The 27,088-nt window shown below is 39.4% G+C and overlaps 1 protein-coding gene across 1 annotated transcript in view; it reads right to left on the bottom strand.

Annotated features, from left to right (window-relative positions):
* Positions 1–26,864, bottom strand: part of zmym4 (zinc finger, MYM-type 4) — a 33,020-nt gene extending 6,156 nt beyond the window's left edge. Inside the window, exons 1-20 of the mRNA XM_036566255.1 lie at positions 26,682–26,864; positions 20,141–21,334; positions 19,312–19,419; positions 17,750–17,805; positions 17,478–17,645; positions 16,644–16,719; positions 13,980–14,232; positions 10,509–10,686; positions 10,170–10,382; positions 8,913–9,063; positions 8,628–8,743; positions 8,257–8,475; positions 7,545–7,695; positions 7,252–7,427; positions 2,575–2,785; positions 2,310–2,474; positions 2,165–2,199; positions 1,133–1,277; positions 936–1,048; positions 204–381 (exon numbers count right to left, since the gene is read on the bottom strand). Coding sequence (XP_036422148.1) covers positions 204–381; positions 936–1,048; positions 1,133–1,277; positions 2,165–2,199; positions 2,310–2,474; positions 2,575–2,785; positions 7,252–7,427; positions 7,545–7,695; positions 8,257–8,475; positions 8,628–8,743; positions 8,913–9,063; positions 10,170–10,382; positions 10,509–10,686; positions 13,980–14,232; positions 16,644–16,719; positions 17,478–17,645; positions 17,750–17,805; positions 19,312–19,419; positions 20,141–21,323 — 3,895 coding nt within the window. The 5' untranslated portion in view covers positions 21,324–21,334; positions 26,682–26,864. The remainder of the gene's footprint in view (positions 1–203; positions 382–935; positions 1,049–1,132; positions 1,278–2,164; positions 2,200–2,309; positions 2,475–2,574; positions 2,786–7,251; positions 7,428–7,544; positions 7,696–8,256; positions 8,476–8,627; positions 8,744–8,912; positions 9,064–10,169; positions 10,383–10,508; positions 10,687–13,979; positions 14,233–16,643; positions 16,720–17,477; positions 17,646–17,749; positions 17,806–19,311; positions 19,420–20,140; positions 21,335–26,681) is intronic.
* Between the last annotated feature and the right edge of the window lie 224 nt (positions 26,865–27,088).

Here is a 27,088-nt window from a genome sequence, read left to right as displayed (position 1 = left end):
GACTCGTAGTTCTAGTGCAAAACTAAAAAAAGCAAACTTGTCTCATGAACTACATTTGGGGTAAGGAAGAAAACTCTGTAAATGTCATTTTTCTGTGAACCACTCCTTTAAGACTCTTTGACATGAACCCCTTCATAAGGGCTGACTTTATATCACACATACATCAGATATTATCATTACATATGCAATGTAAAGCTCCTCACTTTGTTCACCTCCTTGGGAGGCAGTTTTATTTTCGCTGTCTTCTGCCACCATCTCAGCCATCATGATCAGGTCTGCTTCTAGTGGGTTGTCTGGGATTTTCTCTTTGATCTTCTGAATAGTTTCCACTATTCGCTCAGCACTGTCCAGAGTTGTGGGCAGAAACATGGGCACTGGCACCTACAGAGACAGAGATAAGCAGACCAGTGATGTCTCACCTGCACTAGGAGATCTGAAGGGAGAAACTGAGCTGATCAATGTAGATGGAGTAGAAATACTGTTTGTAAGCCAGTCACAATTATTACTTAATTATTCAAGCCAGTTGCAATTATTTAAGCCGACTGCAATGATGTCCCACTGTTGTTAGCTTTAACAAAACATGTCTGAGTCACAACAAACTTAATATGAACAAGGTGAATTTTCCTGAGTTGGACTGAGGTAAATACATGTAAATAAGTTCTGAATTCTGATTGGTGCTATAACACCTAGACATTGGAGCGGTGAGTGAAGTTTATTTGAGCCCAAGCTGTTTCTGTCATCAGTTGGGAGCTAAGAGGTATTGACAGCTATGAAGCAAGATAGCGAATCAGTTCATTTGGCCACTTTAGGCGTGTACTTTAATAGCTATATGCCATGAACAAAAAAAGTCAAATGTAATGATCATGACAAGGATAACTGTTTGTGCACATGAAAAAAAGCACAGAGTAACATTCAGGACATTATAAGCAGCTCACCGGTAGAGGAAATCCTACAGCATGTGGTGTGTACTGTGTGTAGAGGTGCATAGGTACAGGAACATACACTGGCACTGGTAAAGGTAACACTACCACTTCAGGCAGTGTTTTATCTATGGGGAAAAAAAAGTGTGTAAGTACACAAAGTAAGCCTCCTGAGAGTGTTTTGTATTGAAAGATATAATAATGATCAGTACCTGTCTGGATGTTCACATCACATGTATTGGGTTTGCAGGAGGTGCCCTTGTTCAGGCTCATGGGTTTACATAGCAAAGCTTTGTTCTTCAGGATTCTGGGTGGTGGAGCAGCAGCTTGTTTCACACCGTCTGTCTGTGTGCTGGCCTAAAAAGTCCACATCACACACACACACACACATATGTATATGTTGAGGGAAAGTGGTACATTTAACCTGACAACATCTCTTCTAAACAGCCTGTAAAGGAGTTTGATCAATCAAAAGCAAAATAACAGTGTTCAAGTTTCAAGCCAGAAAAATGTGGATATGCTGGTCTTAATGGTCCAAAATTGCAGATCCTTTAATTGGACTTTAATTTATAAGACAAATAAATTAAATAAAAAAATAATATAATAATATGCAATAAAAATTGCAGTTTGATATTTTCCCCCAAATTTCTCCCAAATTGGATGAAACAATTAAAAAAATAAAAAAAATAAAATCCGGACTACATTTACAATCTATTAGACGGTTGCGCCACTCGGGAGCCCCACAATCTATATACTTTACTGGACAAAGCTTTTGTGTCTTAAAGGGACACACAGATATGGAATTGTAGGGCGATGACAATAGTCATAAACATTTATATCATGTAGAAATTCAGACTAGGTCCTCCCAGATTAGCATTACGAACGAATATAACATTTATTTCTAATTACTAGTTACGAATACAGTAAAACTAATAAAATACAGATATCTTAGCACTGCAGCCCAGTATGACGGAAACATTCTGCTCTTCCACAGTTTAATAAACATGTCATCAAATATTGGTCTAAAATACCAGACACATCTGAACATCTATCCAGCGGCAATATTTTTAAGCAAATATCCGTCAATACGGTCACATTTCCATTGTGCATCCCTTAATTTTTTTTTAAAATCAAGTTATCAAGTTTAACTGATCGTGACAACCCTATCACATAGCCAAACAAGGGAATGCCTGAGAAAAAAAAACACAAACAAACATTCAGAGGCTGTCTCTTTGCACACTTACATGTCCCATCAGTTTCACACAAGCAGGAACAGTGCCTGAAACACAAAAGTAAAATGTGAGCAGAGACAAAAACAGAAAGTCTTAATAGCATCAACTAATGCAGCTGCTGGAGGAAGCAGACAGAGATAGAGGGAGGGGAAATTACCTTGCAGGGCAGTACTTCCTAGGACATTTGGCTGCCCACTGGTAGCATTAGATAATGATATAACATTGGCAATAACAGGTGTGGCCTCTTTCGTAACCAGCGATGTCTGTGTTGTCATAGTGTTGGGCCCTGCAGGTTGGAACACTGGTCCTACTGAGATTGGACCTGCAGAGATGAGGACAATGAAGAATGAGAAACTGCGCATAGATACATAGTGGCTGCTGAGAAAGGGAAAAGCTGTCATTAATGTTTTGCTGGGTCTTACCCTGTGCGACCGCAGGCTGGGCAACTGCAGGCTGTGCGACCACAGGCTGCGCAACCGTAGGCTTGATAGCTTGGACAGTGGCTGTCGGGTTACCCTGCAGACTACAGAAGTACATCAGACACTGCAGGCTACAGAAGTGCTTCATCTCTCCCAGCCACTTAACAGACTCCACCATCTTCTTGGCTCGCTTACATGTGCAGCACTTAGCCACCTGTGCAGAGTTTTAGGAGAAACACTTAAAATAATCACATTAGGCTATCTCCAGTATTTCTTACCAAACAAAGTCTGTATTGTGCTGAGCTGTACTGTAAACTATTTATTTAGGGTGGCAAGTGACCCCATACTTTGCAGAGACCTGAGGGGCTTGGAGGCTAAGTCTTTCTAAATTTTTGACATACACTTTTCTTTTACAGTCCCCTAAGTTCTAGGTATTAACCAGGAAAAGTGTGAGATACGAACTAGGGTAACATGATGGTAAGTACCAATACAGTCTAATTTAATTACACTGAAATGCCTGTCAGGCTTTTGGTATTAAGTTTAAATGGAACATGGTAAAATACCTGAGAAATGCATGACCATTCTGAGTAAAAAGGTGGTAATTACAAACATGCACATCATTTCACAATAAAATGATACGATTAAGCAGGAAATTACCAGTTATAGTTAGGACGACATAAAAAGATTTTTTTTCCTATTACATGGTGCTTATCCCTGATTTAGCCTGCAAATGAAACATTATTATACAATATTGTATTGCACAACTTCTGAAAGCAGAGTTAATTTCACTGGTGCTACAGTTACACCAAATTAGAAAACTAAAAAACTACTGATTTAATGGTCCTCAACAATTCTTACAGCTTCAAACTAGATCGTCACTATTACAGAGCATGTATCTACATCTTATAATGTATTAATCTGGAACTTCAAACAAATAAACAAGATGTAATAAGGAGCTCAGATACTAAGTAGAATCTTACATCTATTAGCTAGAAAAAAAAAAAAACTGGACCTGAATTGTAAAAGAAAGCAGGGATACTTTCTATGGTTTTACTGGGTTCCTCACATGTAGTTCAGGAAACTAGACACTTGTAATACAACCTGCTGCAAGCATAGTGTACAGTGTTGAGTACATATCTTTCTGCTTAATAAAGAGGTAGAAGGACTGTAAAATAAAGCAAAGATTCCTTCTACGGTTTTACCAGGTGCTTAACATGAAAACTAGCCACTTGTTATGCAAGTGTAAATGAACTGAAAGAGAAAGCAGGATTCCTCACAATGGTGATACCTGTTTGTCACTTTTGAATGACAACTGTCTTGGCACAATAATTCCTGTACATTAAATTGTACAATATTAAATTGTACCCGGTAAGTATGGTCCCACTGTGTTGTAAAAGGAAATGGTATAGATGACCATGACTTTACTTTGTCCTTAAAGCTCTTTCACTCTGCCCTAATGTAAACCGTACTTACCATCTTGTTACCCAAAATAATTACCTAGTATTTTGGAGTTTGTACCTCACACTTACCTGTTTAAGTGCCTAGAACTTAAGGGACTGTATAAGAAAGGGCTACCCACTTTACATGACAGATCAAGTAGACACTATATCATTCAGAAAGCCTGGTAAACCACCTTCACAGACATATGTTATACTAGTTTGATGCAGTTGACTCCATGTGCAGATAAAGAACCTACCTCCATGAGGCTGAACTTTGCTTCTTATTTAAACTTTTCACCTTAAATGCTTCTCTAGAGGCAATATTTGCCTAATTACAACTCATTACAAAGAAAAACAGCACAGCAAAGACTCTCCTGACTATTCTTGAGCAGCAAATTGGGAAGAACTGAATGCCAAGTGTTCACAGGCTTGTAATGCAATCCCCCCTGGGCAAATGAGGCATGGGAGTTTAATGCTCGCTCAGGCTAAATAGCGCTGCCATACAAATACGTATTTAGCGAGTGTCTGGATATCGCAGTTAGACGAAACTCTCTCTGAATAAATTAAACATAATGGTACGTCCTTATAATTAACAAGAAGAATAAATCAATACTTTGCTGAGGAAGTGAGAGCTATGAAAAGGACCGCACCGAATGTGCTCTATTATAGACTATTCCGATCTCTTCTCAAGCAACGTTAGCATAGTGACTTCTTTTTATTGTCTATATCTAAATAGTGAAGTAAGGCAAGACCCTTACTAAACAGCCTACCTCATCACTAAAAAGTGAAGTCACGACAATGCTAGCAAACTCTAAATGAACTCTATGCTGAGCACAGTCGATTCTATTGGCATGCTATGTACTGATCAGCAGAAATGGAAGGCAGATCCAAAGAGTTAAAAAAAAAAAAAGAAAATGTTCCGGTAGTGTTGTAGTTTACCTATTTAACTATTAGAGGTTCACGCATAATCATTTCTGACTCCTGCACCTTTAAACATTTGCAAGATCTCTTTTTCTGCCATCACAGGACTCCTTCTGGTAAACTTGAGCCTATTATCAGTCACTCTCTTATTGTGCTGAGAAAACTACAACATGAATACAGTACTAGTCAGTTTACACATACCTACCAGAAGCATGGCTACAAGGGTGCCAGCTCCCACCCTTAAAATAAGCCTTGCCACCCCTAGTCTGACCTCAAGAGAAATACATCGATCAGCCATAACATTAGAACCACCTCCTTGTGTTTACACTCACTGTCCATTTTATCAGCTCAACTGACCACACAGGAGCACTTTATAGTTCTACAAGGTGGACCAACAAGGTAGGAGGGTCTAATAGAGTGGCAGTGAGTGGACAGTGTTTAAAAACACCAGCAGCACTGCTGTGTCTGATCCACTCGTACCAGCGCAAAACACACTAACACACCACCACCACGTCAGCGTTACTGCAGTGCTGAGAATGATTCACCACCCAAATAGTACCTGCTCTGTGGGGGTCCTGACCATTGAAGAACAGAGTGAAAGGGGGCTAACAAAGTATGCAGAGAAACAGATGGACTACAGTCTGTAATTGTAAAACTACAAAGTGCTCCTATATAGTAAGTGGTGCTGATAAAATGGACAATAAGTGTACAAACAAGGAGATGGTCTTAATGCTATGGGTGATTGGTGTGGGTAACATATTTTGGTATAGGCGTAAACTGCTGTTTCTTCCTCTGACTGACTCACAGACACATAGTTAGCCATGTTTAGTGTAGACTGACATGATTCATTATCCAGATTTTTGTGCTTGGACGTACGTGAGCAGTTCATAGCAGGACGTACATTGATGTTAGATTTTCATGTATTTTAATACGTTTTTTACTTTGTAAAAGAACATGATCATATTCACAACACAGACTAAGAAACATTGACGCTAGCTACAAAAACATCCTTGATCTGCATGCCAGCACAATGCAAGATGTGTGTCACCAAGAGTCAAATTGTTACCAAAGAAAAGACTACTGCTGGATCCACAGGGTGCATTAAAATTGTTCTCTCCAGGATGGAGAGAAAAATCCACACACTCTCTCTTTAAAGGGCCCATATTTACATTTTCCTTGAATGTTATTTTTTCTTTGAGGTCCAATGATGACATTTTTGTGACTTTATGTACTTAAAGCAGTCATAATTGATGTTTAGGTTATGATTTCCAACCTCTTGCTATCCCTTATGATTAAATAGGCTGTTTTTTGTTACTTTAAGACTGCTATATGTAAATGACCTACATTCAAAAAGCAGTATGGTGCTAAAACATTTCAGTGTGAACGGACAGGTCTAAATTCCTTCAGGCTGAATAGGCAGATATGTATGTGGTATGAGGTATGTGTTGGTTTTCGTGGCATCACAAAAACAGGGAATTGAAATAAGGCCTACACTGCTATATATGGAATATCTGGACTGGGGGAGTGAACGGTATGTGCTGAAACTTTAACACTGCTTACATACTACATTAAACTGTTATTTCAAAAAAGTGAGAAAAGTTCAGTTTTCTGTGATATGGGTCCTTTAAGCTAATTCACAGGGCCTATACTATGACCCTACAGTGTTTTGAATGCAATGAGCTGATTGTCCCTACTGGTAGCACCCTTAATAAACACCGTACCTAATAAAAATCTACCTCATTGTTAGAAAGTGAAGTAATGATAATGCTTAGTAATGCTGGCAAACTCTAAATAAACTCTGGCCTGAACACTGTTGATTCTATGTGCTTGTGTTGATAGGTGGCAATAGAAGGCGGATCCAAAATCAGTTTTCCATTATATGGGCCTTTTAAGCTAAATCACAGAGCCTATACAACTGCCCCACAGGGTCTTAAATGCAATAAGCCGATTACCCATATTGGCATTTGTGTAGCATTAGGGCAGCTGGAATCCCCATTATCTCTAGGTTTTTGTGAACAGTGTCCTGAGCGCTGTTATTATCTTATTTCTGTACCATCTTCGAATTACACTTATTTCAGATACATGGTATACCTTATGACTCATAATTTATGTTCTCATCTGTACCCTTAATGCGATGTACTCTGGTACTCATTGCCTGCCGGTTATCTCAGTGTCAAATCTGAACAAATAATAAAGGTTCCCAAAGTGAGCAAATGAATATGAAAATTACGTCATTAGTATGTATTGTGCATTGTTCTCTGAGCAAGAGAAATAACCAAAGGAAAAAAACTGCATAAGTAAAGCACTTAGCAGATATTACCTGACAGAATAACAGTGTGTACTGAGACAAACACTCATTTCCGCAGAACTCCTCCTGTTTCCCAGAAAATAAACCGAGCACCAAAGTCTGAGAGGTGCTGTTGCAGTAGAGGCAGTTTCGACAGTGTTTCTTCCCCCAGCGTTTGGCAAGGTCATGCTTGTAGAGTAGTTTGCAGCCTGTGGAAGCACAGGTAGATTTATTTCCTGTCGTAAGATCGCACACATTTCAGATCTATACTGGAGAACTTCAAATATGGAACAGTGAAACAGCAAAAGTAGCACGTAAGGCCTTACCCTCACTACAGAAAGAGCAGTCAATGTTGTTAATCCTCTTTATCTCCTTCACCACCTTGTCGATTTTGCAGTAAACACACTGTGCCATGATGTAGTTGGTCCTCCTGAACTCGTCGATACAACCCTTATCACAGAATGCATACATCTTTCCCTGCAAAATCAAACACGATTCAAACCCAGCAGAGTTAGAAACAGGGTCCTAATGACAAATTATGGTGCTCAACATCCACAACCACCAGCTAATTTCTCTCTTCTGCATTCAGTGCTGCAAATTCATGAATTTGGGCTACCTTCACATCAGGTAAGCCTTAAATGTTACACAGATCTGATTTTTCAGAATCAGAACTGAGCCACTTTCAAATGTGGTTTGAGTAAAGGCCATGTTACCTTAATGAGCACTGTAAGAATTCATGTGTTTCCCCAAAATTGCACCCGAAGAAAAGAACTGACCACTTTTTACCCATTATCAACATTATATATAAAAACTCAGAGGTTCACTGGTCATTTTTGATAATAAATGACATGAAATAAAAGATATGACTTAGTAAGTTTTTCTACAATTAAGTATTTCAAACCTCTCTGAATGAGTTTGTTTACATCTCAACTACTGAATTTTACAGAAATTTTGAAACATTGGTGGCATTCCCCTTTTAAGTCTACATCTCATCAATAAATTGTGTAGCCAGTCTACTTCTATCCAACAGGATAGTACCTTAAAGTCCAGCAGCTCAGGCTTGCGGAAGAAAGCGCGCTGACACTGGGCACAGGGAATTTTGGTCACTGCTGGGATCTGAAGAGCCCCAGAGGAGCTGGGCTCTGCAGAAAAAGGTTTGGTGGAGGCAGGCTTTGAGGCAGACTGGGAGAGAGTGGTGCTCAGGGATGGTGATGCAACATTCAGCTGGTTCTGAGAGTTTGTCTTATTAAAGGAATCCTAACAAAAATGAAAAATAAAACAGAGAATAAAATGATCTATAAAAACTGTAAAACAACTGTGAAACAGAAAGAGAAATTTTATTAGCACAAACTACTTAAGATTAAACAACAAAGTCAGTTCAGAATGTTCTGGAGAAATCTGAACAGTACCTGAAAAGATACCACACAACTGAAGGAGCAGAAGTTGCGGATAGTACCATCCGACATGGCGAGGTGGTACTGAGGCACTTGAATGAGCTTACAGTTGTTGCATTCCACTGCAACACCTTAATGTAGTGGAAAAAGAACAAATCAGTATATATATAAAACAAATTATGAAGACTAAGGGGCTGCAAATAGTCTGCACATAGTTTAAGATGCAGTGTTACAGATAATAACATCTCAATATAAAGAACAAATCTGAAACAACACAGCCAGAGAACACAGTCACATTACCTGATGAGCTGACTGTCTGCACTTTGTATGCAGTCACACATGCAGAAGAGCAGAACAGCTCTCTGCTGCCCTCTGCGTTTGTGCTCTCCACCATGTCTACCACAGCATGATAACCTCGGCACATCGTGCAGGGGACAGGCTTTCCATACTTCTGCAACAAAATAAAAAGATAGATACATAGACAGATAGACAGACAGACCCGAATGTGTAAACCTCTGAATGCGTAGACAGAGTATATAATCTCTGACATCACTATGATTTGATTACGATTCTTTAGAAAAACGTTCTTCGATGCACCAATGAAATATTTTGGTACAATTCAGAATTACTGTTGAAAACCCACAAAAACAAATGTGCCTGGAAAAACTATTTACACAGTAGTGGAACACAATAAAAACAATACACCAAGCTGTGTTTTTTTTTTTTTTGGGGTGATCTTTTAATTTGAAAATAGCCTGAGATTTTAGTTTGGCCAAAAAATAGCACATATTTTATTGTATGTTATGACAATAAATATAACGTATTCTAACACTTCAGATCAATGTCATATCAGTGCACATCAACCTTTTTTGCTTTTATTTAAATTACCACCTTTAGACTGAGACTTTATGATGTATTTTTATTAGGGCTGTCAACGATCACAACTGATCACATGTAGTTGATTGTGTTTTATCGCATTTGTCTTATTTGCCCAAATTTGACCTGATAGAGGCTTTTCCCCATTTAAAAAGCAGTACATGTTGTTTTAGCTACATGAGCGTACAAAATAATTGTCTTCAGCAAGTATTTATTACTTTCAGTAATTCAATAGCACTCTTTTCATTGTGTGAATGCACATAATCCTAAACACGAAAATCACATGATTTCCACAGAGTGAACACAGTTACATCCAGTGAAAGCAACAGTTTGAGGCATCTTGCTGTCATACTGCTATGTATTGTTTGGAGGGGAGCTTTAGTTTTCCACTTTGATATTGCTTTTGTTAGTTTACTGATTGTTAATTTATCCATAGTTCTCCTGCGAGTACTGTCCAGAGTAGTCTGCTGAAGGCATCGTCCAGTGTTAACCTTACTGATATTACTGATATTGCCGGCATCAGCAGTGAGTCTTGCTTGTAAATGATACTCAAGACTCAATGTGCTTTGGTGATAAACAGTATGGCAACACACAACACGCAGCTGTCTAGAAGGGTCATAACTAGGAAAATTCTTTAACAGTGTTAAAAAAAATCGTTTGTCACAGAATTATAAATGTTACCTTTTTGAAGGCAGTGATGCAGTTCTGGCTGCAAAACTTTTTAACAGCACCGTCTATCACCAGGGTGGGACACTGGCCATCTCCGCCGTAACAGTAGCCTCCACAGTGGACACAGCAGTTCATGGTTAGCTTATTGGAGGCTCGGAACTGATTGAAGCAGGCATCACTGCACAGTTTATGGACACTGCCCAAGTAGTTAACCTCATGTCGAGTCTAGCAGAGGAGGAAAAATAAAAGCTGTTAGACAAGACAGACATTCCCTTTCTTCAACAAAGACATTTTTAAAGCAAGCCATCATTCAGAGCATCACAAAATGGCATTAGGTGGTTTCTTACTTACAGGGCAGGCTTTTTGGCATATGCTGCATTTTGTGCCGTTATGGTCAGCACCGAGAGCAGAGTTTGCACTGTCCCTCTTATAGTTAAAGGCGCTGAGGCATTTCTGACTGCAGAAGTCCTTCATGGCCCCTGCTGAGTCCACCGGGGCAATGATGACATCCTTTGGGTTAGGAATCTCCCTGGAAACGGAGAACACAGTGAAGACATTTCATTCTGCTCTGAATGATGCACTAACTTTGGCTCAGACTTAAACCAACCTCAGTGCCTTCACACACCATATGTCAACAAAACAGCGCCTTTACATACCATGTGTCAACAAAACATGTTTCAGAAGGTATCTTGCATACCTATCACAATTTCACAGATGCGAAATATGTGACATTTGATTAGGGAACATGGGAACTGTGGGCTGATGCAATGTCAAATATTTGTTCATTTTCTGACAATGCCAAAATCAATAGATAAACATTTCTAAAATAATTCTAAACTGGGACTAGATCGACTTGCAATAGTATTACAGAGAAATTATTTTTGTAGTGTTGCAAATGTAATAAAATGCATCAATTTAGCACAGCATCCCACCGTCACCTAAACATTCTGATCTTCCAGTCAATATATATTGGTCAAATCTCAACGTCTGTCCGATGCATATTTTTTTAGAACAATTATCTGGTGATATCTGCTCTTGGCATAGCAACAATCAAGACGATTAACCATAAAAAGCAGCTCAAATTATTCCAGACATCCTAGAAAACGTCTGAAAGCGGTAAAATTTCGGTCAGTCCTTCCCAAACATTTTTGGTTCATTTATTGGCGCTGTTACATCCTTCAGTATGCAACAGCCTTAAAGACAGCTTGGTCAGGAGAACATAATCAATATAGTTCCAAACACAGACATATTTAACAGTCCCTCACGAAAAGATATTTTTATATTAAGAATGCACTCGGTTCTCTAGCAAGATGGCATATAAAAACCAAAAAAATGTCGCCAAACATAACGTGAAAGCATGTTTATGCCACTTTTCTCTCAACCCAAAACAAGCAATGAAGGCTTGATATACAGTACTCTGCAAAAGTCAGAGACCACCAGAGAACACCATTCATTTCATTTCCAGTCAAAACGGCCATTAACAAAAGAACCTGGACCCAGTTCACTTTATAAGGGATATAAAACAGACCAAATGGGCACCATGAAATAAATTTCTCAATTATTTTTGCTACCTCCTAGTGTCAAAAAGTTCGAAAAGATGCAGTGGCGCTTTACAGGTCTCGGAGGAAGCCTGTGTTTGCCTTCACCCTCTTAGCGTTAATAGTATCGTGTGATGGTGTTAGGAGTCCTAACTAGCGGGTGGAATTGGAGACGACTAAATTGGGGAGATAAATAAAAAAAAAATAAATTAAAAAATAAAACTGTTCACAAATAATTGGTAAGAAACTCTGAAGGGAAACGAAACATTTGTATTATCAGCACCATGTTTTAACCATCCATTATCAGTCCTTATGTCTGGTAAGCAACAATTCCTTTCCTCAGTGAAGCAAAGACGCACATCGTATTCCTCACAGAGGGTGGTGGTCACATTGACTTTGCAGACTTTACAATGGCCATGCCTCTGAAGGGCACCATTTGTTTATCAAAAAAGTTGTGCTCTTCTTGGGTGATATATAGGCATTGTTTGCGAAACATATCAAGCCATGGATGATCTTCCAACACCTATCCTCTTCTTGCCTGTTGGGCAAATCAGTGTCTTCAGTGAAATGTAGACATGACAGCAGGGTCTGAAAACGGTTGCGTGACGTGCTGTCAGCCACCATGGGACACCTCGTGTCATTTTCCCCAGTACGCACGATTTCCCGGCATTTGGCAAAGACTCATACGCAGGTAAAGGCCAATCAATATTTCCAGCTCTTTAACAGTGGTGTTAACATTTCTGTGACATTCAGATTTTTGTACACTGTACAAATTTGTTTGTACCATCAGTAACTCAAGCATTTCTGCTGTTATGAACCTTCTGAAATACTCCAGTGGAGTATGAAGACTGTCTGGGGTGCAACACTCTTCCTTTGAATGTGCACTCAGGGGTTTCAAAAGGAAAGTTATTTTTTCCCCTTGGATTGCTATATTTTGCTGTCTGGGGTTCATGTTTGTTTGCGGTACAGTATCTAAATAATTTGATTCACTACTTTCTGAGTCTTTGTCACTGGGAGTGTAATCAGGACCTTCAGGGTCTTCATCTGAGCCATCTTCACATCCCTCAAGCTCACTGTCATGATGATCCAGTGACGATCTTGAGTGCATTCTGAAGACTGTATCAGTTCTTGTTATTCATACTTCAAGTAAATAAAATTATATTAAATAGGATCAACACAGGATAGTAAAATTCTTGTTTGTTTGTTAAATTTATCAAGCAAAGTGTCTCAGCTAAAGCCAAGGTGCAGTTTCAGTCCTGATATACAAAAATAAACAATTCAATTTTTATGTTTAGGTTTGTTTAAATATGCTTTGAACTGAACACCAGAAAATATACTGATTCAAAATAACAAAAACAGTTAAATTAATTAAATGGCTGATTTGCCTTTTTCTTACTGTGACAAAGAGGTCACATGACATCTTCTGTAAGTATTTTAATGAGACCATGGTGACATATGGGTCACAAACCCTTTAAAAGGTCTGAAACGTTCCTTACACACCTTTATCCTTGACTTTAACTCATGAACTGGCTTAGTGACATATACTGAACATTCTGGGACAATTTGCGAATTTGTGTACAGGTGATCTCTTTTAAAAAATGGCAGTGTGCTTGACTAGTGCAAGAGACAAAACCAGCTAATTTTAATGTGTGGATTTGTTTCTAAAGGTATATTTCAACCCATTTAAAAACACTAATGCTTTATTAACATTTCCTATATTACATTTAAGTTATTTTTTAATGTGTCCAACGTTTGCCTTTATTACAGCTTCCATTCTTTCCAGGAGACTTTCTTTCAGTTTTTTCAAAGAAATCTGCAGAGACATTTTCAAAGTTCAGTCTTAGAAATTGGTTGCACTGGTTACATTTTCTGCTTCGCACGATCCAAATAATCCCAAAGACATTCAGTGATGATTAGGGTCTGGACTCTGGGGTGGTGAGTCAATTGTTCTGAGCAGCTTCTTGTGTGATTTGCAAATTTTCTTCTTTTTTGTCTATTTCCTTTCTCCATAATGGCTTCTTGACAGGCACACATTCTTTCAGACCCGTAGCGTTGTGTTGTTTTCTCACAGTGGAAGAATAGACAGAAACACTTGTGGATTTTTCAGATCTGAAGCAGTTCTGGTGGTCTACCAGGGGAGTCCTATTTCCTCTGTATCTTTTATTAATTTTTAGAACTCCAGTTATATAGAGTAACCCAGTGGTTTAACTGATTTTACACAAAGAAAGTGTCATTTAGCACTTTGTTCTACAGAGCAGAATACAAGAAATAAACTAATACTCACTTGAGGCAATAATGGCAGCTTTTTTTAAGGGCAGGCTTGACCACCAGGTCGGTTGCTGTACTGCAGAGACACTGTGGCGAGCAGAAGAGCTGGGGAGAGCCCTTACGCTGGAACGCTGTCTGGCCCTTAAGGAGAACTTTCTTACAGCCTGAACACACTACGCACAGGGAGCTGGCAGGAGTCAGGCCAGAAGCAGAGGAGTTAGATGATGCCTTTGCTGAGGTGCTTACAGCTTGAGAGCCTGTGCTGGACCCTGTGGAACAAACACAATGCACAGTACAGTTTATCAAGACTGACAAAGACTTTTTGATAGGACTGGCCTGAATAATACGAAAACTCAAGCATGCATTTGTTATGTTGGTTGTTTGTTTCTCTATTTAGTATTCAAAAGCTTTTTAACCACCAAAATTGCAGCCTAAAATAAATTAAAACCAGCAAGGGCCTTTACATAGAACAGTGACTGTTAATACATGGAAAATGCTTAGAAATAAATACATTTGAGCTGGGTTAGTTGAATGTGTCATAAATTCATACCAGATGTCAACTTGCCTCAGAGGGCAATAAACTGAAAGCACACGTGGGAGCACTTAAATGCACAGTCCAAAATTTGAAATAAGACTTTGTAGTTTCATGAATCATCTCAAATATGAAAAAAGTGCAGTGATCCTTATCTGAGTACTGTCCAATCTACATTGCCTCCAACTCAGTTAGCTCATTCTCCTCATTTATTTTCTACTTAAGCAGTTTCACAGCAGTTTTATTATAACAACAGCATATGTCAAGGTCAGGGACACATTTGTCAGTAAACGAATAGTCGGTCTTTGCAGTCAATGTGTTGGAAGCTATCCCGTTTGGTCTGAACCAACAGAAGGGCTATTCTGGCACAAATCACAGAAATATTTAATGATGGTTATGGGAGGCACATGTCACACACAGTGCGTCACACCCTGTTGATTACGGGGCTGCATTAAATATTTCTGTGAGTTTCAGAAGTATCAGAAGTGGACCTTGGGGCAATGGCAGAGGTCATCTTGTCCAGCGAGACCTGTTTTCATTTACATCACGTGGACAGCTAAGTAAGTGCGTTTTGTTTACCTGGAAAAGTGATGGCACCAGGTTGCACTGTGGAAAGACAGCAAGCCAGTGGAGGGAGTGTGATGCTCTGTGCAATGTTCTGCTGGGAAACCCCGGATCCGGGCAATCATGTGGATGTCAATTTGACACCACCTAAACATTGTGCGGACCAGGTACACCCCTTTATGGCAATGGAATTCACTGATAGCAGTGGCCTCTTTCAGCACCCTGCCACACTACACACACTGTTCAGGAATGATTTGAGAAACAGGAGGAAGACTTCAGGGTGTTTCCCTGACCTCCAAATTCCCAGATCACAATCCAACTGAACATTTGTGGGATGTGCTGGAACAAACAGTGCGATCTGTGACAGTTCCACCTCACAACTTACAGAACTTAAAGGATCTGCTGTGAATGTCTTGGAACCAGAAACCACAGGGCAGTGAGCTGTTTTAGTGGCACACAGAGGACCAACAGCATAACAGGCATACTGTTTTGGCTCATCAGTGTAATTTAGAACACTACAGAAAATGGGAGAGTGTGATCTGAATGGATCTCTATGAAGCTTAGATTTAACTCAAGCTCAAGTAGAACAACAGGCCCGCTCCTTGACGACTTCATTTAAATGTAAATGGAGTGCCTGTTTTTTTCCCTAGTCAGTTAAGCTTTCCACATCTGTTGGGATTTTGTCATATGTTTCACTCTGATTGGTCATTTGTATGTGCATGTGTTCGCACTTTCATGAAGTGGGTTTTATCAGTCTGTTATTAAAAAAACTTCTGCAAGCAGTTGCCCACCCTGCACACGATCTCTGATCTTTTCAGAGTGAGATAGTCGCTAAAAGTTCGAGTAGAAGTTCATGACATCATATCTTTTGAAGTTATTCAATTTTATAAAAGCTGTTCAATTTTTCGCTTCAGCACTTTTTAATTACATTTTAAGAGACATATCCTTGCATCTTTGCAAGCACATACTGATGTGTTGTCTACTTAGGGAGCATAATTGTACCACAATCCATTGCAGTTACAGTCTTATAGTCTTGTCAGGCTTTTTATTTTATTGTTCTGTTTTAAAACATTAGATTATGAAAAGGTATAAATATGTACCTTCCCCTGGGAAAAACATACCTAAGGTACAGAGTTGGACCCTTAAATCCTTGTTGTACCATCAAGGGTACAACTACAATTTTTGTACCTTGATGAGCAAAAAAATGTACCTGCATAGAACCCCCTGACAGTGTAAGGCAGCCTGTATGGAAACACTGTTTGAAATGGAAGCATGTCTAGTCTGTAAGACAGACAACTAATATGCTTTATTGTTGTTTTTAAAGGTGATTTTGAAAATGAGTTATTTGAGTAGACTAAAATGCTGGTCCACTCAGCCCTACTTTTTGACAATAACAAGCAAAACAGTTGATAATAACAATAATAATAATAATAATAATTTAAAAAATGGACAAAACTTGACATGCTTTTATAAAGTGATGCTACAATGACACATTTCCAAGATTAGTTCAGAATCTTAAGAAATAGCTCACTTTTGAGCAGAAGTCTGTATTTAACATTGGACAACTCCTTCTCATTTTCATACCTATAGGTGCAGAATTTCTCCCAACACTGAACACTGCACTGATCTTGAACTCATCTTCTGATCTCTGGCCACATTCCTGTAGTTATGACAAATACATCATAAAGAATGTCAAAACAATTATCCAAATAAATGCAGTGAAGCTTTAAATTCTCTGTAACACTTTATTTAGAGTGGTCATTTGAAGATGATTAATAAACTCTTAACAGATTATCAGTAACACATCAACAACATATCAGTGAAGTAGCAGTAGTGAAGCATCTGAATACACTGAAGTAAATATCTTGAAGATACATTACTTACATTCAGTAGATGTGTTGTTAATATGTTACTTCCATTACGCTAAACCTAACCTTACTCAAAACCTAACCCTAACCCAAAGCCCAATCCTAACTCTGTTACTAAGCGTCTGTTGATTGTTTGTTTCATCTACAAAGGACCACTCAAAACAAAGTGTCACTGAATTCTCTCCTGAATCTCTCATTGAGGAGTGTAATATATATTTTATCGAATGAAAATGTCCACTATACTGACAGACAATTTTGCTTGTTTCAAGCATTTTCTTAAAACAAGCAAAATTATCAACACAGTAAAATATTTTCACTTGATAAAAAAAAAAGAAAAAAAAATGTCTAGAAATTACAACAATCTAAAATGAGATATATTAGATATATTTACTACATTTAAGATCATTTCACTTGCCAAGATATCATATTTTGCAGTGTGCTCCTCTCCTTGTGAGGTATAGCACACAACAAACAAAGCCACCATGCAGGTACAACTCAACCTTAGGCTCAGCTCTCAGCTGAAAGAGTGCAAAATACAAACACAACTCACTTCACTGGTGTCAGGTTCATCCTTGACCTTTCCTGTTGGATCCTGAGGTACAAGAGCTTGATCATATTCCTCATCCATAGGTTCATCTTTGACCTTCACAGACAGGACAGTGGAACTGTCAATATCCATGTTCTCCTCTTCCTCCACGGGCCAAACAGAATGCACTGGCTGGAGAGAAATAAGAAATGTCTTGAATAAGCAGCGTGTACCTGCACACACACATTCCTGTTGAATCTAATTCACTTATAAATGAATGTTGATAATACACTCACTGTCTGTATAGAAGACTCCATCATCTCATCCTTCAACTCCTGGACCGTCTGGTTTTCTATTGGAGAAGATCAAATGTTTTGAAATGAAGTACAAAGCAAATCTGACATTACACAGCAACAAGAATTGTAATTTAAAAATCCTTCTTCTTCAAGGGGTTTTACAGACTTCACCAACCCTGCTCATGGAGATCTACTTTTCTGCAGAATTCAGCTCTAAACCTAAAGTACCTAATCCAACTAATGAAGCAGACTGAGGATCTGAACCAGATTTGTTCTAACAGGGTTGGACGTGAATGCTTCAGAAACATAGATGTCCAGGCTGGTGATTTACTTTAAAGGTCCCATATTATTCATTTTTCTTTTTTTACTGCTTTCCCCTGTGATGCACTTATAAATGTTTATGTGGTCATAATTATTTTTTACAGAGCCATTTTCCAATTTCTCTTTATCCCTTCAAATTAAACAGGCTGTTCTTGTTACTGTGCATTTCAGACAGATATAGGTCAGAGCGGAGGGGTTAATCGTATTTATATCAAAATCACAATTTGAAAGAGCGCAGTTTTTATGACAATACATTATCAGCAATGTTGCCTTAACAAGCTTTAAATGGAGAAAATTTAACCTAATAACACAGAGGCTGTGAAATTCCTGTAGATGAGTTCGACCAATCAGAAGCAACAGAACACCCAGGTTTCTGTATATGTGACATCATAACCATCACAACTAACTGGTAGTCTGATGCACTCAGTGCGCAAGTTTGCCAGAAAAAAAAGAGGATATTCTGGTCTTCTTGGACAAAACACAGGCCTGGAAGATAATTTATAGAAAATAATTGTATTTAAATTGCAATCGCAATATTGGTCACAAAAATCGCAATTTTCCCCTGATATATGTACAGAAGCTCTGTTCTGATTGGCTGCCCTGTATTGTGCTTCATTCAAAAAGCAGCACGGGCTGAAACAATCCTTCTGCGAAACTGTTGCACGCCGAAGAGTGAGGAAAATCAGTTTTCCATTAATTCCTTTAACAAAACTACTTCACCAAACTCTGACATGATTTTTCTTTTACTCTCTCGTTCGTCTGAAAGTGCATGCTTTCAAAGCACACAGAATTATCCACAGTGGCCCCAAAAAGTACTGTGTGATTTATTTTAAAGAGACCTTTCCAAGACTGTAACTGTCTTTCCAGCAAAGTATTCTTTGAAAAGGCAGCTGGTGAGTTTCAGATTGTTATCCTTTGAGCAGTTTCTTTACAGATGCCTGCAGGTTTTCTTCCAAATGCTTTGTAGACTTCTGAGTTCATGATCCCATTAATAAACACAATCTCACAGACTACACTGTAAGAAAAACAGACTCTGACTTTGATGTCTTCTTTGTGGAGTCTGGTTGGAGTTCTTCTCCAGGCTTCCTCCACACAAAGGCTTGTTTTATGTTGTGCTATATGAAGTAACTTAAAGACCTTCAGAAAATTACCGATGGTCAAAAGGTAAGTTTTCAAATACATTTTGGGGCCAATGCATAAAAATGACCTTGGTGTAATTATACTGTCCTTACTTGTTTTACCTGATTTGTTAGATGACATGTCTTCAGATGACACTTCAGAAGTCTGAGCCTGACTGTTAGAGGGCTGCAATTCAGGTCGTACTTCTTCAGAAGGGCTTTCAGCAGTGTCTTTGTTCAAAAGAAAGAAAGAACATATTCACTATATTTCAGGTTACAGGGGAAAATTACACTGCAGAAGACACTAAAACCATTCCTTAGAAAGCACATCAATAAGGATCTATCAGTGAAAGTAGGGCTGGGTTTTGAAACTATACTTTTATGGTACCAACTGGATTACTTTAATACTACAGAGTATTAGAATATCCTTTGCTATTCACTATTTAAGTCAGTTTTAGCATCCATGAGCCAACAGGCATGCTCAATCCAAAATCTAGACTGCAGATTGTTGTCTTAATTGTATTGTAAACATATAATTAACACAAGCATCTCTTGATTACTCTGCAATCCATTACTGTCAGTAAATACACCTATTTCCAGCTCCTCATACTCATTTCTACTTTAAACCATACCTACTTTAAATGACAAACCTGAAGTCTGTAATTTAAAAAGAAGGTATTGGGAAAAAAAGTATCATTCAGGAATCAGTGTCGAAATCGAGGTATCTGTATTGGTCTTGATATCAAAAATATTTTAACAAAACCCAGCCGTAGGTAAAAGTAATGTCAGTATCTTGTGATACCTGGAGGTCTGTACATTTCTTTGGTACTCAAATAAACATTATCTCTGTATTCATTGTAAAGACAGATCAGCTTTGGAAAAGAGAACAACACCACTGCCATGTACCAGGCTACGGATACAAACACCTCCAAATTAAGCTGTTCACGCTCACCCGTGTTCAAACAGGTTTCTGAATCTTCCAGGACATTGGCTTGCATCTTCTCTCCCGTGTGATCGATATCCATTGGGGCTTCAGCAGAGTCATCCTCTATTGTCCTGATAACCGTCCAATTTTCTTCATTTGCTTCTTGTCCGACAGATCCCGCTCTCTGCTCCTCATCTTCCTCTAACCTCTCCGGCGCCACTTCTTCAGTTCCACTGTGTTTTTTGTTTTTCTGCATCACCTCATTCTCCTCTGATGCCTCCTGCTCCACCTGTTCCATTTGAGTCTTCTTTTCCATCACGTTCTCCTCAGATTTTCTGTCCATCTCTGTTGGCTCTTTGAGCTCCTGTGCATTTTTTTCCACCTTTGTCTCGTCCATGTTCTTCTCCTCTGTTTTTTGGGGTTCCACTACTGTCTCTCCCTCACACTGTCCAGCGTTCTCTCCCTTCACATCTCTATCTGTCTCTAGTTTCTGCTGCTCTTCATCCTGTTGACCACTTCTCTCCTCCTCTTCCACATTCTTTTCTCTTGGATTTCTGTCTTCCGCTTGTTGCTTCCCCTGATCCTGCCCAGCAGTCCCTCCCTCCAAATCTCTGTCAGCCTCCTCATCTTGATGCCTTATTTCCTCCAGCTGCTTCTCTCCTTCCTCCTCCTGATCAATATTATGCTTCTCCTCTGCCAGGTTCTCCTCACCAAGTTTCCTGTCTTTTGACTCTGGCTGTTCCTGACTGCTCTCCTCATCCAAAGACTGTATGTCCACCTCTTGTCTGATGCCTACACCTTCAGGCTCTTCCTCTTCTTGACTAATTTGATGTTTCTTCTGTTCCATGTTTTCAGGTTTTCTGTTTTCCTCTACTGCCTCCTGTTCATGCTTCATCTGTTGGTCCTCTTCTTGCTTGTTGTCTGTGTCTTCTTGGATCATCACCTCCTGAATGTCCTCTCTTGCACCCTCTTCCTCCTCCTCCTGACTTCCTTCCATCAGGTTCTCTTGGGGAACAGGTTCTTCTACTGCAGACTGAGAGGTGCTCTGACAGTCTGACTTCTCCAGAACAGGGGAACCTTGTACATTTATTTTGCCATCAGTGCAACTGACATCATCTCCACTGTGACGTCCAGTTGGGTCCTCTCCAACCTGCACTGTGCCCTCCATCAGTGTACCTTCTTTTTCTGGATATTTAGGGGAGTCAGACATCTCTCACAAGTCTGAAAGACAACATATACCATACATTTATTTTAAGATTTAACACAGCAATTCAGTATATATGCTCTGGCACAGTTATGCCAAAAAAGAAAATAAAACTGTAGTACTTAGTCGCATTAATCTTGTTTTATTTTCCCCTCTGTATTACTTACATATAATAATAAACAGGTACCTATAAACTGATCAGGCATAACATTACGGCCACCTCCTTGTTTCTACGCTCATTGTCCATTTTATCAGCTCCACTTACTATATAGGTGCACTTTGTAGTTCTACAATTACAGACTGTAGTCCATCTGTTTCTCTGTATACTTTGTTAGCCCCCTTTCACCCTGTTCTTCAGTGGTCAGGACCCCAAGGACCCTCACAGAGCAAGAACATAAAGTATGCAGAGGAACAGATGGACTACAGTCTGTAATTGTTAAACTACAAAGTGCACCTATATAGTAAGTGGAGCTGATAAAATGGACAATGAGCACAGAAACAAGGAGGTGGTCATAATGTTATGCCTGATCGATGTATAAAAAAAAAATAAATAATAATAATAATAATAATGATAATAATAATAATAATAAAACTCTTCATGTTCAGATTGTGGTAATCTCAGTGTAGGTGCAGCTCAAGGTAGTGGCGTAATGGACTACAGTTGATCCGTATGGATCCCCCAACAGTTCGACACCCATGTGAACCACAAATTAATTGCCCAGTGGAACAAGACAGTGCTGAACACTTTCACTATAAACAGTGTGTGCATAACAAGATCTGCCGGTGTCCCAGTCAGTGCTACATGTTGACTTTCTACATGAGATTTTAGCAGGATCTGCCAAAGATCGCAATCAGTGATGCATATCACATCATCCAGATCCTCATCAGCACGGATAAGTAAGACGAAAAATTATGTGTCATTCAGACTTGCAGTGTTTCACCATCCTATACCTGTTCACCACCGTTTTTGCGCAGTGGCAGGATGCTTTGTAGCTTGTCTCGAGCAGTGTGCATCTAGAAATATGTACCAAAAAAAGAATAAAAACACTCGTGACAGACATTTTACACTCGCAAAAACGTGCACCTTACTGGTGTATATTCTGTACATAACCCTATAACACACTGCTCAAGCAGCAAAATCTGCCCCTCATTCATGTGTGTGTGCTGCTACTGAGTAAAAGTGACGCAACACCGCTGGTGAAGCAGAACACCGCGAAGGACAAATATGGTGGGAATGTATTTTGTATTTGACCATGATGTGAAAGAGCTGGGGGGCTGCAACAATACAGGAATTGTGGACCAGAGCCAATATTCAATATTTTACACGTACACGTCTGTCAGTGCTGATGACTACATTTAGAAAATGTAGAAATTGGGACTAGATCAACCCGGATTAGCATTACAGAGAATTAAACATTTTGCTGTTGTCGGGACAAAACCTCGTATCTCCAAAATGGTAACTTCACAGGAGAAGGAAAAACATACCTCACTTTTAATGTAAGTCAATGTAACCAGACTTTTTTTCCATGTAATTCTGGGCCACTTCCTCTCATCTACTCATCATGAAATTTACATTCAACGTAAATGGGAACAGGTGTTTTCAAATTATGTAAGAAACTGAAACTGACAAAAACGGAGATACAAGGTTTTGTTCCTACAGCAGCGATTTATTTGTATAGGACAACAAATTAAAGGAATGTACTGCTGTGTAATGTGTTTTAGTGCTGGCATCAGTCCAACATATATAACTGTGACCGTTCGTTATTAAAGGGCTGGCTAAATGTCTCGGTACCTGCTTGCAAGAAACAAAATAAATAAATAAAAAATCAATACCCTATACATAAGGCTGCTTCATGGTTTAGTGGGTTCACCTAAATTTTCTACTCTTCCAGAACTCAATAAATACATCGTCAAAAATTTATTTCGAATATCTGTGAAATCTAAACATTGCTCCAAAGCCAGAGGTTTTCAAGCAAATATCTGTCAATACAAATATGATTCTGATATTGTTGTGCATCCCTAAACCGTTCTGAAAAGGCATTATCTGAACGAATGTAATTCATTTTACAATAACTAATAACTTATCAAACCTCTCTTTAACATTTAGAATTAAACCATTAATTAGGCCATTTTGTTACTGCGCCTTTATGTGTACTGATATGTAAATGACCTCTATTCTGATTAGCTGTCCTATATTGCACCTCAAGTAGTCCAGGCTGAAACATTTCTAATAACTTCAGTGTGAGTGGGTGGGGCTAAACTGCAGTGTATATGTAAATGCATCGTCCTTCATGACATCACAAAAACAAAGAATAGAAAACAGGCTGTTTTGGCAGCTTCATTTCCATATACAGAAGAACCATTTCCATGCTTAATGGTTCTTTGCATGGTAAAATGGTTCTCCAAATTGATGGAGAATGTGTTGGACATGGCTCTATACAGAACCTTTTTAAACTGGTTCTATATACAATGTCAAGCTTGTAATGATAAGAAGAACCACTTCTGGTGCTATATAGAACCATTTTCAAAAGGTTTCTAGATAGAACCATATACAACACATTCTCCATCAATCTGAAAGAAGAACCATTTCACCATGCAAAGAACCATGACCTCTATAGGTTACAGAACTCAAGGTTCTAAACAGAACCATTTTCTCTACTAAAGAACCCTTGAAGAACCATCTTTAAGTGTACACGTTTTGAAACTTGCATTTAGAGACCTTCAAAAAAGTAAAGGCAGTTTTGTTTCCCGTAATTCGGACCCTTTAAACCGCCCCTCAGTCCTGTACAACAAAAGTTAACAGCAGCTAACAGGCTAGGCAGCTAATAAACACAGCAATGAGCTGGCTAGCTAAGCTAGTCCGTTAGCCTGCCGAAAAACTTCACTCGTAAGGTGTTTTGGTGCCAACAAAGGCGGCTATCCGGGCAAAAACAATAAATATATACTGGCTGCTAAACAACACGAACACGAAAATGCATTTTCACGCATAATATAAGGCCACGTCGGTCTGGTTAGACTGAGTTTTGCAGCGCTCATCATAAACACGCTGTTATGCTGTTTACCTGATTGTTTCTTACATGTAGCTACAGACAGACACGCGTGTCGGTGCGACAGTGAATGTTTACATACGGAGCTAAAGGAGCTGTAGCATCACCAGCCCGAGCGCACACACCCAGGCTAGCAGCGAGACGCAGAGAGGTGCTAAAACTACGCAAAACTACATCGTAAGCGGCTGAAACGCAGGTACTGAGCCATATTTCAGCAAAACAACTACAGTTAGCACGCTGACCCATCTTACAGAGCGGCTAGAGTCGAGACATTCAGGCAAAACCGCCAAATCAGAGTGTTGTCTGTAGCTCAGTAGCTGAAGCTGCTTGTTAGAATTTCCCGTTCCACCTTAAGTAGTGCAGCTTGTGATGGAGCGGCCGGGGAATTCCGCAGACTTTTCACGATTTAAACTTTAAATTTAAAGATGTAAGCACGGTAATTCAGAGTGGTTTGATGAGAAACACTCTGTTGTAGTCTGAATCGTTTACAGCGGTGGTGAACGGAACCAGATGTCTAAAGCTTTAAATACTGGCCTTCTACAAAAACACCTTCAGTAAAATACAGAAAACATGGAGAGACTCTTTCAGTTATTCTGCTTCTAAACTGCGGAGCTCAGTTCCACCTTTCATCAGACAGTCAAGCTCAGTGCTCACTTTTAAGACGCATCTAAAAATGTCTCTTTAACGTCTCGTGGTATTTTTATTTTACATCTTTTAATTTGATCTGTCATTTTCTTATATGATCCTAAAATAATACTTAGAATTTATTGTATTACTGTTAAGCTTTATCACCTGTCTGTAAAGCACTTTGAGCTGCCACTGGCATTAAAAGTGCTATATAAATAAAATTATTATTATTATTATTATTATTATTATTATTAATTTGCCTCTAAAAGCTCCCTCACAGAAAGCTGTTGCATGAAGTAGTTATAAATACGCGGCCTGATGTGTGACACATTATTTAATGATAGTTTTAAGACAAAGTTTTGGCTTAAATTATATTTTTTAGGTTCAATTTATGGCGAAGAAGTACGTGCAGGGTGTTATAAGGCCAGTTAATAATAAAAGCACTATTATAAATCTGTTATATATCTTTTACCACTATTTCACCATTACATATAAAAACTCAGAAGATGTGTGTAGGTCCAGGGGTCGTTCTGGTTAGTAAATAAAACGGCTGTATTGACTTCTCTGGCTGGTTCGTCACCACCACTGTAAGGAAATCTGAGCTGTTAAGTTTCTCTACATTTCACACCAAACCACTCTGCATGACTCTGTTTAGATCCCGAGGACTGAATTATGCAGGAATTCCGAAAAAAAGACACTTTGTTGCTTCAGCCATGCTGGAGTTAAAGGGGAACTCCACCAATTTTTCAAACAATTCTACATAATTTATGGTTAAGATGTAAACAAAGTCATTCAGAGTGGTTTGGTATGAAATGCTCCGTTCTAGAGAAAGTTAGAGCCAGAACTGTTCACAGTGGTGGTGATAGGAACCAGACGTCTGAAGAGTTGAATGCCTCTAAAAGCTCCCTCACAGGACGTTATTACACGAAATGGTTGTGGATGCCCGATTTTTATGTTTTATGATAAAGTTTTGTCCTAAAACGTCTTGTTAATCCATTTACTGTAACCCGTTCATGACGGAGGGGTACATGCAGGTCGTTGTAAGGCAAAATAGTCCCCAAAGAAAACTTTTTACCACTATTTTACCATCATCAGCATAACACTACAAAACCCAGAAGACACGGGTGGGTTCACTAGTGGTTTTGGATAATAAATAAAATGGGTGTGTTGTAGACATGGCGACCCCTGTTTCCTTTCACCACCACTGTAAAGAAATCGGAGTCTGCACGTTTCTGTGCAGAGCAAACCACTCTGAATGACTTTGTTTACATCACAACGACGGATTTATGCAAACAATTTGAAAATTTGGTGGAACTGCCCTTCAACGCACTGTTAGCAGAACCATTCTGCATTTTTCCAGAACAACTAGCGTTAACATTAGCTGAGCAAGAGACTGCAAAACAGCTGGAGTTGATTGAGTCCCTCTGCTGGAGCAGCTGGACCGAGACGTTCTTACAGTTCATGTTGTTTCAGCGCGTCTTATAGAGCGTCTGGAGTTCAGTGAACCTCTCTGCCACTCCAGCAGAGCAGCCGAGATGACTGACCCGCTCTGCTCACCGCATCTCTGCTCGAGCAGCCGGACTCATTTCAGCCATTCCGACAGAGCAGTTAGTTGGAGTTCATGTTAGCGGAGCTGCAGACTGCAAACACCACGCGGGCCACACAGTCAGTCCGGCTGCACAATACTGACCTCGGAGCGAACAGACACTGCAGTGAGGCGGCCGCTCACACAACACGCTCCATGCACGAGTCCTGCGGGAGATTATCTTCCACCAGAGCGCAGAAATGAAGAAGTAAAGAGCGAGGGCTGGCCGGACTGCCGCTAACTCTCACTCCCGCTAAATCCCTTCCGCACGCTGCTGCTGGAGCTCCACTCCCCCTGCAGAAAACAGCGCTGCGGGCTGCTGCAGCAGCGACCTCCAGCGGCCAACGCGCTCATTCCGCCAAGCAGCTTCAGCACCCCAAGATTTGTTTATTGGCAAAGTACTGTATACGTGAGTGTAAGGTACAGAAGAGTAGAGCCATCTCTTTATAATAATTATCTTTACTTATACATTTATAAGTTTGGCCCTAAACATTCCCTAAAAATGGGTTTCA

This window comes from Colossoma macropomum, unplaced genomic scaffold (genome assembly GCF_904425465.1).
Source record: "Colossoma macropomum unplaced genomic scaffold, Colossoma_macropomum, whole genome shotgun sequence".
NCBI lineage: Eukaryota > Metazoa > Chordata > Actinopteri > Characiformes > Serrasalmidae > Colossoma > Colossoma macropomum.
This window is presented reverse-complemented; position numbering and strand designations above follow the sequence as displayed.